General features: G+C 33.8%; 1 protein-coding gene across 1 annotated transcript; it reads right to left on the minus strand.

The window, feature by feature from the left end:
- Positions 1–7,193: 7,193 nt before the first annotated feature.
- On the minus strand, positions 7,194–9,105 carry LOC143543450 (putative LRR receptor-like serine/threonine-protein kinase At1g53420). The gene is made up of 4 exons (XM_077035768.1): positions 9,102–9,105; positions 8,031–8,268; positions 7,795–7,945; positions 7,194–7,580 (listed from the first exon to the last, which is right to left on the minus strand). The coding sequence occupies exons 1-4, from the start codon at positions 9,103–9,105 to the stop codon at positions 7,194–7,196; spliced, it is 780 nt and encodes a 259-aa protein (XP_076891883.1).
- Between the last annotated feature and the right edge of the window lie 8,034 nt (positions 9,106–17,139).

Raw genomic sequence — 17,139 nt, forward strand, 5'->3', positions numbered from 1 at the left:
CAATAAACCAAAATTAAACATAACAAAATAAATTGTTCACTTTATTAATAATTCAAATCTTCAAAATCTATCTAAGAAAATGAATGTTTTCACATGAGTCATGCGTAGTCTTACCCTTACGAGCCGTGTGACATACAAAAAACACGGGCCATGTGACACGAATAATGATACGATAAGTCATATAAGGTGTTGAATGGCATACACAATAATAAATTAATAATTGATATGAGTTGGTCATTTTCTCATATGGCTAGTATAAAATGACAAATTTTAATATAATAGTGACAAATAAGTTGGTGTATTATATAGGTGCGTTTCTTTCACCTTTTAAATTAACTAGTGGGTAGCAGGGGCCGAATTGGAATTGCTACATTTAAATTAATATTATAGGTTATTAATGAAAGTAAAGGTTAAGTACAATAAAAATTATTAAACTTCTTAGAAGCATTTCGATATATCCAAATAGATCTTCGTTTTCAGGATGATTTTATAAAAGATAAGTTTAAGAAAACCAGCTACCACCTACTATCGTGTAAAGTTGTCGTTCATCGTAATCGTTGTGGCACATAGTTAGGGCCGTAAACGAGCCGAGTCGGGCCAAGCCAGGCCCTACTCGAGCTCGACTCGAACTTAACTCGAGCCAGCTCGGCTCGACTCGATTTCAAACAACGAGCTGTGGAAATGAGCTCGAGTCCGACTCGAGCTAAACTCGAGCCAGCTCGCGGCTCGACGAGCTAACAAATTTCTCAGTTTTGCAGTTGTGATTCACTCTATGTCGTCGCCGAATCGCCGTCGCCCGTCGAATCGTCGTCGCCCGTCTCCGTAGTTGTAAAAAAGAAGAATTAGGGTTGAACGTTTAAATTGTTTAATCGTCGTAAGACTAAAAGGGTTTTAGAAGCTCATATTGAAAATTGTTAATTTGTAATAGGAAATTGGAAAGTCGCGTAGTGGTAAAGCCGTAAAGATGATTAGAAGATTTTTAGGAAATAAAAACCAAGAGAAAGGTTCAAATAAGAAGTTTGTTTTTCCTAAGAAGGCTAAGAAGGAATGTATTTTAGTCTACTACCTTAACATTGAAAACTCACTTAATTTAATTTCAAAAACCCACTTAATTAAAACCAACTTAAATTTTCACTCATCTCCTACAACCACCACCGCCTACCGCCACCACCTTGCCGGAAAAGTCTTCGGAAATTTCGCCGGAAAATAAAACACAATGGAAAATACTATGGAAAAACACAATGAAAAAACACAATGGAAAAAACACTACGAAAATAAAACACAATGACAAAATCACAATGAAAAACACAATTAAATTACACAATGTAAAAAACACAATTCAAAAAACACTATAAAAAAATAAAACATACTTGTATAACACAATTTTGGTAAAACACACCTTGTAAAAAACCACGAATTTTTTTTTATTTTTATATTGCAATATGGTACTCATATAAAAGATAAAAAAAACACTCGTTATTAAGGTGAAATTTTTTTAAAAAACAAATATCGTTTAAAAAAGTTATGGACGTTTTAAAATGATGGGGGAATTTGACATATGCCTTGCATGTGGAGAGAGAAAGTCAACAAATATGTTATCTCTGCCCTTATCCTTGTTTTACATTTGATGATCTCTTTAATCTAATCTCAACCATTCAAGTTTAAAATGAATGGACAAGATTATTTCCTATCTTTCCTACAAAAACTAATCTTCTTATTATAACCCAACCCCTCCATATATATTAATATATATATTTACCATATATATATGTCAACATGTCATATATTTACTATATATATGTATGAGCCTTGTTCGAGCCTACGAGCCGAGCCACGAGCGGGCCACAAGCCGAGCTACCCCTAGCTCGAGCTCGACTCGAACAAAACTCGAGCTAGCTCGGCTCGGCTCGATTTTAAATCGTGCTTTTTTCGAGCAAGTTTTTTTCGGGTTTTCTTCTAACGAGTTTCAGGCGAGCCGCGGGCTTTTTGAACACCCCTACACATAGCCACTGCCTTTCAAGTCTTTTCAATAGCCGCATGCCCGCAGATACATGCAAGATTTCTTCTATTTAGTAAATTAAACAGGGAGAAAGGGGGGGGGGGGGGGGTTAAAAAGATACTGAAAAAATATATATGTATTTGGTGACTTGTTTATGCTTTGAAGACTTACGTATACAGGAAAAAAAATAGAAAACATAGAACTTTGTTTTTAACGAAACTTAGATGAAAATGTAGATAAAAATAAACACATCGCAACAGTAGATTAATTACAAACTTGATATTCAAATGTGGATAAAAATATCATCGCAACAGGGAACTTTTCGTAGATCAAAGTTAAAAAAATTAAAATTTTAAACTTTAGGGACGATAACTTAAAATTTTTACACATAAAAATCTTTACTGCACAAACACGCGTAGCGATCATAAATTACTAAACATAACGAACACAGTACCAAATGTTCACGAAGTATACTTGAATGAATTAACGTGACATCCGTTCATGTTCGTAAAATTAATTTAACGAAAGAAATTTCATGTTCGTGTTCGTTCATTTATTAAGCAAACGAACTTCGGTCTAACAGTTTGTTGAACCTTTAATTATCAACAATGCTGAAATTAAAAGTAATTAATAATAATAGTAGTAGTCATAGTCATAGTAGCCGTAGTCGTATTGTAGGTCCTAAAAACGGATCAAACTACAAGTTCTTGAATTAGTCTCTAACGATAAGCTAACGGAAATCGACTATGGCCAACCAAGATATCGGTTCTTGTTGGTGTTTTGTTTATTACCGTAAATAGAAAGAGTGAGGGGAGTAGAGAGAGTTGTTGGATGGATAAGATAATTTTCAAAGGGTTACCTTGTGCATGAGTATGCTCCACCTTATATAAGTGAGAGCATATCATGCACACTTTCATTAATTGGGCCAAAATGGGCTTTGCTTACATATGGGCCAAGCCCTAAACATTATTACAACAATCGAAAGCTAGATTAATACATTGATAACAACCGAAATAATACAAAAGACTAATTAACAAAAATAGGTTCTACAATCTCTCTTTAGTATTTTGGTGTTATTTCCTTAGCTTTCGTCTTCATTTGGTCTCATAATCGAAGCCCTCTTCCTTTTCGTATAGTTGATTGTCAACAACATATCGAACGAAGTTGTTGAACTTTCAACTATCTTGTCAGTGTTGGGCTTGCTTATGTCTTCAATCATGTGCAAGGGAGGATTGTAAAGCTTTAAGAGATCATCTTTGTCGAGACCCGTGAGTTAATGCTCATCAAACATACGGAGGGGGTGCATGCTGGGACACCGAATAACAGCCTCTCTGGTTTCATTGCCGAATTCCCAACATATAAAATCATGGAGCATGTTGCAGTTCACCATAATGGATAGGCCGCCCCTCCTTCACTTTCTTTGGCATATTGTAACGCCATTCTTTCTGTATCTCTCTGGTAGCCGGATTTGTATCTGTTGGATGTTAATTAATAAGATCTACCCTTGTTGAGTTTGAAGTTAGGGTAGTTCAGCCTCCATTCACGGTGCATCGTTTCATCCAACCCTCCAACCTCTTTTCACAATGGTCTTCACCAGCTGCCCTTCTAAAAAAGTTCATATCCAGTTGAGATAGAGAATGCAGCTCTGTGTGGTACAAGTAGGTGAGATCTCCATTTTCCCTTCGAATCCCCCAACACTCATTATCAGCATGCCATTTTTCATACAGAATGACTGAATTTTCATGAAAAGTAGAATATCTTCCACGCATCCTTGCACATCTAGAAAACAATGTGCCATTTCTTCTTTCCTGACGCTTGACTTATAGCAGGGAGAGCAATAACCGAAGATTCTTTGGAAACCGAATCATGAGTTGGGGTATCCGGGTTTGGAGAGTAGTTAATACTTAATACTATAATCATCTTCTTTATTTTCTTTGTCAGTTTCCATGACTTCTTGAACTGGAGCTATTTCATCAACATTAAAAATAGAGGAGATCTCAGCCTTCAATGCAGCATCCGTGTCTCTTATTTTCCTTGCGAGATCATCAGTTACAACATCCCTTGGCGAGTCCTCATGTTGGTTAACTGTTCCATTACCACCACCATCACCATTTCTATCACCATTACCACTATCACGTGGATCATCATATCTATTGTGAGGATCATAATCCTCATTATCGTCTTCATCACCTCTTCATCTGCCTCGGCATTATCATCATCCAAATTATCATCATCATCATAATCATAAAAACCATCATTGTCACCACCTTGAGTTGTTGTTACTCCAACAACCGGAACAATCACTTGAGCGACCTTAGAACCTAAAACGGGAGTTGTGGTAACAGTACCAATGGGACTTGTACTTGCAACATTAGTGACAACGATCGCAACACTCACAACGGTACCAAAACAGTCGTCTGATCATCGCCATTTACACTAGCACCATCTCCACCAACTCTAGCACCACTACCACAAGTACAAGATCTTGAATCAACTGTACGAGCATCGACAACAAGCTCGGCTAAGGCAGATTATCCTTTTCTCGTTTTCTCATCATCTTCATCATTATAAGAGTCTGTCCATGTTCTGAAATCTGCTCTCAGACGGCTTTTAAGAACAACAATGTATCGGTTCACAAGGGCTTCATTGAGCCTGACTTGAGAGTTGGTGAAACGTTGTTGTCAATAAATCTGAGTTCTCAACCTTTCAATCCCAGCTCGCAACTCCACATTTTCACCAATCAAGATGCCCACATTCCATGAGGAGGCGGAATCACCTTCTATCATCCGAACCCTCAACCCAAGACACTCATAAACTAGCAACATCCTATCAACGCCCGACTACAACTCATTCCTCATATTATTGGCAAGATTGGAGGAAGATGGAAAATCAGTTTTATGGTGAGAAATCCTTGATTTGAGTCTCACAACATTATCTGACGTTCAGCACTGAGAAGAGAGTCATTAGTCATTAACTGATGCCGCCCTGTGATTCGGTTCCCCAAGTTTTCTATCCACAATCTCTAGCTCTCAATCAGGGCTAGATCAACCTCCCTGTCCTGTTCCAATTTAGCACCTCGAGCAGCCAACGCATCTCTTTCTTTCATAATTACAGAGTTTGTCCTTTATGTTTGTATCAAATTTCATTCGTTGCCCTTTATCTTTAAAAATGATATGTTTTATCGTTTACGTTTATAAATTCAACAGTTTTTGTCCTTTGACCCTAACCCAGTTAGTTTTTCTTGTTAAGTCAAGTCATTTGCAAGACACATGAGGGTAGATTGGTATCTTCCCCAAAGATAACCTTAGATCTGAAAACCTTCACACTACCACCACTGCAACCACAACCTCTGCAACCACAACCACAAACACCTCCGCAGTTACCACATATGCAACACCTGCGGCCGCCACCGTCCACCTATAACTACCGTTTCTGGCAAGGTGAGGCGGCGGAAGTCGGATGTGTCATTGTTGTTTCTGATTTAGGTCATGGCGATGTTTGCTTATGATGTTCGTTTAGTTTATGATGAAATCTAAGTCTGGTTCTTTTTCTCAACTTGAGGCTCTTGGTTGTTGTCGCCGCAACCTAAAAATTAGGTTTTAACTTCACTTCACATAAGCCCTTTAAAAATCTGTAATCGTGAATTGGATGACGTAGTCCATTCCATTCCCTCTAAAATACCCCAATTTCATTCCATCCATACCCCATGTTTTTTTTTTCATTCAATTCCCTCATTCGCCCTACATTACCTCCACCACCCACCATCAACACCCACCACCACCTCCAACCGCCTCCGCCACTACCACCAGCTACCACCATCGCCGTCCACCGCCGTCACCACCCACCTTTACCAACCATCTCCATCGGTGCCTGCCACCCAACAAAGCCAGTCGCCCACCGCATATATCAACTATCGCCCCACCATCACACACGCCGCTCACCGTCACCGCTGCCCACCGCCGCCACTGCCACCAATCACCACCATCGGCGTCCACCGCCGCCACCACCCACCTCCACAAACCATCGCCATTAGTGCCACCCGCCCACTGCATCCATCAATCATCGCCCCACCATCACATACGCCGCCCACCGTCACCGCTGCCCACCACCACCTCCACTGTTACCGCTACCACCACTTCCACCGTTACCCGCCACCGCTCCCACCAACAACAACACCACTCACTACCATTTTAATTTTAGTTTTTTATTTTTTCTTACCTACTAACAATACAAAGTAACGATTCATTTCATTCCCATGTGGTAACCAAACATTTCATTGGAATGGTAATAACTCATTCCATTGGAATGGTAATAACTCATTCCATTACCACGTCCATTCCATTACCACGTCCATTCCATTCCGTCGTTTATTTTCATTACCCCATACCAATTTAAGCTTTTTCAATCAAACAATGCTTTTTATTTAGTAAAAACCTTTTTTTAAAAGCTTGAAGTTAGAAGCTTTTAAAAACTCTAAAAAACTTCATGCCAAACATACCTATAATTTACTTAATCATAATCATGTAATACTAATGAAAACGAAAACATACTTTTTTCCATTATAACACAAAACACTTTATTTTGTACGTTGACCATTCAAATTCATAAACTAGTCTATATTAATCATTATGCATGAAACCTGATGTGGTTATTGATAGTTTTTAAGAAAATAGGAAAAAACAAGAATAGAAAATAAAAAGAGATTTGAAATAAGACATTCTGCATAAATGAAAATCACAAAGGGTTCTCCATTATATGGAGTTACATCGTTCAAAACAAATCTAGATACTATTTTTACTAATCACGTGGATGATGGCATAACCACTCATTCCTTTATTCTAGCACAATCACACTTAACTTGAAAAAGTAAAATAACTCAAAACAAATACGTTGAAGCTCATGACCCTATCCGCCATGCATGGGCTGCATATTGAGTGGGCTCATTTATCGGTGTGCATGGGATTGGAGCTAGTCTTGGGCTCATCGGACACGTACTATAGATACAATGTTTATGTTCGTCTTCTTCGTTTGAAGTGGTACGTTAATAGTCGCCACAAATTTGGCAGTTTCCAGATTTAGAATACAACTGATAACAACTTAACAAGTGTAGAATACAACCGATACACTCTAAGAAATAAACATCGTAGTAATTATTACCACTTTATAATTTTCTAATCTCTCTGAGATAACAACTTTAAATGTAACTGTCTCTCTTCTGCATATACTCATTCAAATCATCGTTTGGGTCTGCGTAGAGATTGACATCAGATGTTGAAGAATGAGTGTACGCGAATGGCATTTCTTCGATTTGGTCCTCGTCCTGATTCTCAAGTTGTTTCATCATAATGTCACGATCTATTTCAGTCATTGAGACGCTTTGTTCAGCAACAAACGCTTCAGGAACGATTCGTCCCTCTAGCATACTAACCACGGATGACATTGTTGGTCTATCGGATGGAGAGATAGCGGTACACACTAGAGCCAAATTGATAACCACCATCATCTCCGGTATGTCATATTCGGAACCCAGCTTTGGATCAACTAGATCCAGCAAATGATCCGTGGCTTTCAAAGCTAGGGCCTAATATAAAGAAACAAGGGGGATAATGAATATGAGATATAATCATATAAATGGATTTGTAAGATGGAAAAGGTTCATGTAGGTGTGGGTTTCTGACCCATAAGCCTTAACATGGGTCTGTTTGGCAAGTAACGGATAATTGGTTTGAAGATTAGTTTAAATATTAAGCATTTTGCTACATATATATATAACTTCATGTTAGTTACCAAATTACCCGATCAAGAAGAACAAACTGATTCTCTTTTAACCTGTCAGGAATGTTAGCCATCCCACTTACTACCTCTAAGAGGACAATTCCAAAGCTATAGACATCTGCTTTATCTGTTAGGTAACCGCGCATTGCATATTCAGGAGCCATATATCCACTGAAATGTGTACCAAGAACATAAACCTTAAATATATATCTAATGTATTAGAATGATATAATTTTCTAAATAATTAACGACATACTAAGTTCCAGCAACACGGGTGCTTATATGGGTATTGTCCTCTTCATTAAGCTTAGCCAAACCGAAATCAGAAATTTTAGCATTTAAATTCTTATCAAGGAGCACATTAGAGGCTTTAATATCTCTGTGCACAATCTTCAATCTTGATTCTTCATGTAAAAATGACAACCCTTTCGCTATTTGCAAACAAATTCTGTATCTTGTAGGCCAATCAAGATCCAACTGCCATTCTTCGGGCCCTAAAATCCGCAAGGTGCACCATTATTCAGCAAAATATTATGTGAATGTTCATTCAAGAGTAGCTGTGTTCTTCATACCATTTCCTTAAAAACATGTTGGTTCGGATTATGTTTTCTCTTAACATATGAGAAATTGGTTGCTTAAAATGAAACGGATCTAAAAGGCTGACGGGTTATATACACTTTTAGGGGGAAATCATGACCCGACCTACAAAGAATGGGTTGATTTATCAAAGAGAAATTGTATATCGGTTCATTTGGGTGATATCAAATCAGTAACGGGTCGATCAATTTGAGATAGTTAAATTAATCAATGGGTTAAAACAGGTAACTTATATATATATATATATATATATATATATATATATAGGGTTGGTACCATTTAAGAATTCTAAAAAAGTTAAGAACTCTTACGAACTCTAAACAATCAAATATTTTTTTAATTTTTTTATATATTAACATTATTTAAGAGTAGTTTTATCATATTTTATATAGGAAAAATTTTTATTACATATATTAATCACAAGTTTACATAGGTGTAAAATTTATGTACTAACAAATTTACATAGGTGTAAAACAAAACATAGATATGTATAAAAACTAATTTTCAAAATTGTAATAGTAAATATAGATATAAAGAATGATTTTCAATCAAATAACATTAATATACAAAAACTTTTATAAAAAACGTTAGTTTTCAAAAGTTCCTTCAAGTTCTTAAATAATTTAAAAGTTCTGTAATGATACTCATCATATATATATATATATATGTATATATAACTTGTTAGCTTAAAGTGGTCCTATCAAGTTAGCGTCTATCGCCATTGTTATACTCATATTGTTTTTGAAATCACATTTGATGCACTTTAAGTTAATATGATGGAAAAAACCTGTTCAGTTGAGTTCCCAATTATTTTTGACCCATACAAAAAGTTACCCATGTTGGCCAGTTCCCTAACGTGTCTCATACAAATTCTACCTCTAGCAAGTGGTATTGTACTTCTGAGAACAATGTATAGTCAGAAAATGGGCAACAAACCTTGACGAATGCCTATTGAAACTAATGAATGAAAAACCGATCGCTTACCAAACAAAGCACGGGCTAGACTATTATTTTCCAAGTATTCATATGCTAGCAACAGCTGGTTCCCTTCTATACAACAACCGTACAACTTCACAAGATGTGGGTGTTGGAAAGCGGATATCATGCCTAATTCATTCAAGAACTCCCTATTTCCTTGCTTTGATCTGGACGAAAGCTGTTTCACTGCTATTAAGGTGCCCTTTGGTAATACTCCCTTCGTTATTAAATAATATTAGTTTTAAACATTATGTGACCAAGACAAAAAAAAGAAAAAGAAAAGAAGTTGTAGAGTACCTTGTACACCGGGCCAAAACCACCTTCTCCGATCTTATTAGCAGGATCAAAATTGTTTGTTGCAATTTTGATTTGCCTCAAAGTAAATGAACCGATGGTAAGCCCTAGAGCTCGCAACTCTGTTGAATCACAAAGGTTATTGAGAACATGTAAAAAAATTAGAAGAACTAAATTTAGAATGGGTAAACGTGACAATTTTAACAGGTTGATTGGGGTTGTGTTCTATTTTAATCGGGTCAAATTGTTTAGACGGGTATGATTGGCAATTTTCTTTTAAATACCCGATGCAGTAAGTATTTACAACAAACTTAATTGTTTTGACCCGCCATCACACCCCCTCCAACCTGTTGATTATGCCACCTTTAAAGTACAGTCTTGCCACATAAATACCTAGTGCCGTAGTATCTCTGTGACATAAATAACCGTACCACCATAAAATTCCTACAATTAGGATGATGGCAGAAACTGCTCCAACTGAAACTACAATCCATCTAGACACACTGCTTTCATTTTCCGGTAATTTAAAATCTGAATGGTTAAAACAAACAAAAGGTTAAAGAATTGTTAACGATGTAAGTCAAACAATAAAAGTGATCCTACATATAGATGTTCTTTCGGAAATGCTATAATTAGTACGCTGATCATTTGTGTTTGGCCTTTTTTATGTTTGGGTTGGTTAGATAAGGATCGATTAGTGGCTTGGCAATTATCTTATAATCAAATCGATGCCTTCAAAACCATAATGTCATTTTATGCAGTATAAGTAGGGGTTTGATTGGAACAGTTGTAATCAATTATCACAATGACATTCGTTATCATAGTTTTAATCATATCATGTTTTTGTTCTAATATTGCATGATACTATGAAACCCCCATTTGAGTTGAAAAAACCCGTAAAAACCCTTTATAACATTGTTTTCTAAACATATGTAATATATGTTATTACATTTAATATAAAACAACGAAAAGTCATTTAAAAAATGTTTCGTGAATTTTTTTTAACTTTACATATTTTCCTGTAGATAGAAAAGTTAAATTTACTTTAACATTTTTATTAACTTTAATTGTGAACCACAAGATTCAAACTTTAAATAAAAACATGTTGTTAAGAATGGGTTTCTACAGTTTACTTAACTCAAAAGGATTTTATTTTTTTTCTAATGAAAATGGTTAAAATTATGTTTTAATAAAAAATATATTAGATGTCCATATTGTAGTATAAATTAATTTTTATCATGAAATTAAGAATACATACAATTATATAAAGTTGTTACGAAAATTGCAATGTTGCACAATCCATTTGATAAATAAAAGACCAAACCGGTTCTGGCACAGAAACAATAGCGAGAACCGACTTTACCGGTTCCGGTTCTATATTTAAGTCATTTTCAGTTCCTGTTCAGCTCTTGCGGTTTGAACCGTTACACAGTCCTTACTCCTAGATCAAGGGCCTGTATCAATTTTTACTTTTTCAAGAAAACTATCTCTTTTTACTTTTGCCATCCCATATATATATATATATATATATATATATATATATATATATATATATATAGGGTATGGTTAATGTAAAAAACAATAATTTTGTGAGAAGCATAAGAAGAGATCTAGACCCTTGGATCTAGGATCTAACGGTTGAGATTAGTAGTTTCTAAAAACCGTATAGTTTCCTATTTATATGGTATAGTTTCTTATTTAGGTGGATTGCTTTATTTTAAAGCATTCTCACACTTCTCACAAAACAAGTGTTTTTTTATTTGAACCCTCTTCTCTCTCTCTATATATATATGAGGGTTATTCTAAAAATAAGTAGCTTCTTAGAAAAACTAAGAATAAATCATAACCATTGAATTATGTTAATCAATGGTTGAGATTTAAAATTACCAATAACCGACATAGTTTCCTAGAATTACTCTTTTATCATTATAACCGGCATAGTTTCCTATAATTGTTCTTTCACTATAATTTGTAATGCCAAATGTCAAAATTTTGTTGGTTCTTACCATTCTTAAGAAACTCTTTATTCTTATTTGAACCCTTATATATATATATATATAGAGAGAGAGAGGATCATGATAATTTAATAACTTTTTTGAAATTGAGAACTATGAGAACCATTTTGGACCACAAAAAACCCAAAAATAAAAAAAAATCATAAAATAAAAAAAACACAAAAATAAAAAAAGTAAAAAAGCCAAAATTCTTATTTTAACATCCCGGTTTCATTAAAAAAAACTCGGTTTAGCCAAATTATATATACATATGTGTACATTTAAATGATTTTTATACACATGTGTATAATTTAATATAAATGATACTATACATATGTGTATATCACGTAACTAAAGATTAAATAAAATCATACATATGTGTATAATACGACGTTTTTTTTATTTTTTTTTAAATTTATTTTTATTTTTTTAATGAAATCGGAATGAAATATAAGAATTTTGGTTTTTTACTTTTTTAAAATTTTGTTATTTTTTGTTTTATGATTTTTTAAAATATATTTTATGAAGGTGTTTTTAGTGGTCTAAAATGGTTCTTAAAGTTCTCAATTTGCAAAGGGTTCTCTTAGGATCCTTACCCTATATATATATATATATATATAAGTATTGGATCATTTCAAAAGTTTTTTTACAGCGAGAAGTGAATGTGTAACTCCATTAATCCCTAATTTCACTCTCATTCTTTATTGTGTAGGTGCGTATGTACGTGTGCAGGTGTATATGTGTATGTATGTTTGTATGTGTGTAGGTACATAGGTTTGAATGTGGCTCGGTACGTTTGTATGTTTGTAGGTACGCATATATATGTGTGTTTAGGTAGGTTTATATTTGTGTAGCTAAGACATAAATACAACCAACCTACATGTAGGTAAAATCATAAGAAAGGGAGTGAAATTAGGGATTAATGAAGTTACACATTCACTTCTCACAAGATCCATATATATATATATATATATATATATATATATATATATATATATATATATATATATATATAGAGAGAGAGAGATAAAGGATCAAATACAATAATCCCTTATCATACAATAGCTACGCGAGTTTCTTCACCGTTAATTTTCAAAAAACACGCGACCGTTATGATCCTCTGCTTCACTGCTCCATCGATTCCGTGCGCCTTCACCGTCACCGCCAAATGATTGCATCTACCGTCGCGACCGTCGACGGTACCGTTGTGAACACCATATTCCTCGTTAAGCCTTTTTCACATGTCAGTTGATAAAATTGACCAATTAAAATTGAAATTGTTGAACTAATTGATCAATTAGACTTTGAAATGGTCCAATTAATCATCAGTTTGAAGTTTCAATTAATCAATTTTGAGTTTTGAGTAAACCCAGTTGCAGACGTTCATTTTTTGTTCATATGATCGAATCAATGATCAAATTAACGGTCGATTGACGATTGTTTGATGATTATGAGATTATATGAAGTGATTTCAATGTTCAATTTCATGTTTATAGGTGTTTAATTTTTTTTTGTTAGTTTTAGAAGTTCTGAACACCCAGAACTTCTTAGAACTTCTAAACTTTATCAGTTTTGAACACCCAGAACTTCTTAGAACTTCTAAACTTTACCAGTTTGAACAGCCAGAACTTTTTAGAACTTTTAAACTTTATCAGAACTTCAATACTTTTTTGAACACCCAGATCTTCTTTGAATGTATTATAACGTTTAAAGATGTTCTTTTTTGGTTAGAATGTTTAAAGGTATTCCGTTTTGTTTCAGAACGTTTAAACATAATATTTAACTTATAAACAACATTATTTAAAAACGTATAAACAGAACGTATAAACTTTTTGTACTGAACTTTTAAAGTTTAATTGATTATGTTCTGAACGTTTAAACAGAACGTATAAACAGATCGTATAAACTTAATGTTTTAATACGTTCAATGTCAAAACCCAGAACTCAAAACTCAAAGTTGATCGACGAAAGCTTCAAATTGATGATTAATTGGATCAATTTCAAGGTTAATTGATCAGTTAGGCTCATCAACAATTCAATTTCAATTTCAATTGGAGATTGCTTAACTGACCTGTGACCAACGATCGATGGTAGTGACGGACGATGGTTGTGCTCATGACAGTAGACGATGTTCGCGATGGTGGACTTTGATGGTATGCGTTAAGGTCAAGTATTTTTAGGTTAATTACAATTAGAATCGGTGGTGCAGGAAGTCGCGTACGTAATGTACGATAAGCGATTATTGTACGTTAACTCACCCCTATATATATATATAGAAAAGGGTTAAAATAAAAATACATAGTTTTGTAGGAAGAGTAGGAAGGACATAAAATTTAGAGTTAGGAAACTATGTAGCCTAAATCCTTGATCATAGGAAACTATTTGCTATTTTGAAAACTACCAATCTCAACCACTAGATCCTAGATCTAAGGGCCTAGATTTATTCTTACTCTTTGTAAAAAACTATTTCTTTTTATTATAACTCACCCCTATATCTATATATTTAGAGAGAGAGAGAGAGAAAATGGTTCAAATAAAAAACAATTGTTTTGTTAGAAGTGTGAGGAGACTTTAAAATAAAATACACCACCCAGATAGGACACTATAACATGTAAATAGCAAACTATACAACTTTTAGAAACTACCAATATCAACGACTAGATCTTAGATTCAAGGGTGTACATCTATTCTTATGATTCTCCCAAAACTATTGTTTTTTACATTAACCCTATATATATAGTGGAGGGTTATTATAAAAGGAAGAAGTTTCCTAAGAAAACTAAAAATAAATCATAGGCATTGGATCATATCAATCAATGGTTGAGATTAAAAATAACCAAAAACCGTCATAGTTTCTTAGAATTACTCTTTAATCATTATATCCGACATAGTTTCTTAAAATTGTTTTTTCACCATAGCTTTTAATGCCACATGTCAATAAATTTATTGGTTCTTACCATTTATAAGGAACTCTTTAGTTTTATTTGAACCATTTCTCTCTCTCTCTCTCTCTCTTTATATATATATATATATATATATATATATATATATATATATATATATATATATAAAGAAACAATTAAACAATTGTTTCTTAAAATTGTTTTTTCACCATTTAATGGTTCAAATAAAAAACAATTGTTTTGTGAGAAGTGTGAGAAGAATTTAAAATAAACCACACCACCTAAATAGGAAACTCTAACATGTAAATAGACAATTATACAAATTTTAGAAACTACCAATCTCAGCCACTAGATCCTAGATCCAATGGTCTACATATATTCTTATGCTTCTCACAAAACTATTGGTTTTACGTTAACCCTATATATATATATATATATAGGATCAGGATCATGCGAGAACCTTTTTTAAATTGAGAACGTTTTCTGGCTTTGCTATTCAAAAGGGGTTCAGCGCGTCGTACATGGAACCTCTTCAGCTTCTAGGTCCCAAAGCTTCGTTTTTAGCAGGATTGGCTTTGCTATTCAAAAGGGGGTTGCGGCGCAGCTTGTTGCCCGTTTGCCTGCCACTTTATTGTAATCGTTTTATAGTAAATTATATAATTACATATTAATTAGCCATTGAGAACTATGAGAACCATTTTTGACCACAAAAAACCCAAAAATAAAAAAATCATAAAATAGAAAAAAACACAAAAATCAAAAAAGTAAAAAAAACCAAAATTCTTATTTTATCATCCCGATTTCATAAAAAAAACTTGGTTTAGCTAAATTATATACACAGATGTATAATATATACATATATATACATTTACATGTTTTTTTTACACATGTGTATAATTTAAGATAAATGATACTGTACATATGTGTATATTACGTATCTAAAGATTATATAAAATTATACATGTGTGTATAATACGACGTTTTTTTTGGTTTTTTTTATTTTTTTATTTATTTTTTATTTTTTTAATGAAATTGAAATGAAATATAAGAATTTTGGTTTTTTTTACTTTTTTAAAATTTTTATTATTTTTTGTTTTATGATTTTTTTAAATATTTTTTTAAAAGTGTTTTTAGTGGTCCAAAATGATTCTCAAAGTTCTCAATTTGCAAAGGGTTCACTTAAGATCCATACCCTATATATATATATATATATATATATATATATATATATATGTGAAAGGGTTATCCTAACAATAAACATTTTCTTAGGAAGACTAGGAATAAATCATAGCAATTGGATCATGTTAATCAATGGTTGAGATTTAAAATTATCAATAACCGACATTGTTTCCTAGAATTACTCTTTCATAATTATAATCAACATAGTTTCCTAGAGTTGTTCTTTCAACATAATTTGTAATGCCAAATGTCATAATTTTATTGGTTCTTACCATTACTAAGAAAGTCCTTATTCTTATTTAAACCATTATATATATATATATATATAAATTTTTGGGGTGTTTCACCCAACAAATGCTAGGTAGCATATCTCAGGGCCGGCTATAAGGGAGGGCCGGGTGGTCGACGGACCCCGGCCCAACACCCAGATAGGCCGAGGTTTTTATAAAAAAATTATATACATATTTTTATGAAAAACAATATGTATATATAATGTTTAAACTTAATTACACTAACACTAGCTTGGTTTAGTGGTAAAGGGGTATACCTTTCGACCAAAAGGTTGTGGATTCTAACCTCACTTGAGACATTCAAACCATATTTTAATAAAAAAAATTGTTTTTAACACAACCAAATCATAAGGGAAAAAAAATTAAAGCTCATTTTAAAATTAAATTGTTTAAACCTAACAAGATACCTCTTTTTATTAAGGCCTACAAATTTTTTCGCTTTCGACCCAAAATTTTTTAATCGTTCTTGGAGCAAGGCCTGGCATATCTATGTTAACAACCTAGCCTAATACAATACGGATTAGTAAAGTTATTGTCTTAGGTGTTTTTAGCAATCTTGTGTTAAATCATTCAACATGTTACTAAAACTTAATCATTAATAGGCTTCAGGAGTTGTTGCTACAACAAAGATAAGACCAATGATAGTGAATGGACTGGTTAGGCTAACAAGCTTCAAGGGTTCAGGTTAACCTAACGCAGGTCGTGGTGTCCTCTACGTTTGCAAAACGTAGAAGGAGGTTCACTAGTTAGTTTGTTGTTTGTTGTTATAGTTCACCGGAGATCCAAGACCGTGATGTTTGGAATCGGTTTTTGGATGATGTTCTTGGTGAAGCTATGGAGTTATTGAAGTAAGAAAGGAATAAGCAAATAGCATATTTCTCAAGAAATAAGAGAAGATAAGGGAGAGTGTATTATCTGTCCAGATCTTGTTGTGTTCATGTTTATGGCCAAGTCTTTCTTATATAGGAGAAGAGACTTAAGCCTTTCGTCCAGTTGTAACTAAACTAGTCCCCCTCCAGTTTGCCTAGAGAGTTGACCTTTGTGGGCGAGAAGCTTTGGACCGCTGGTCCATAATTAAAATAATAATACTTTATCTGAGCATGTCCTCAAAGGGGACAAGGATGTGAACC

The sequence above is a fragment of the Bidens hawaiensis genome, unplaced genomic scaffold (assembly GCF_021521415.1).
Source record: "Bidens hawaiensis isolate Kalapana, Puna unplaced genomic scaffold, B.hawaiensis_p1.1 tig00013121_1, whole genome shotgun sequence".
NCBI classification, from domain to species: domain Eukaryota; kingdom Viridiplantae; phylum Streptophyta; class Magnoliopsida; order Asterales; family Asteraceae; genus Bidens; species Bidens hawaiensis.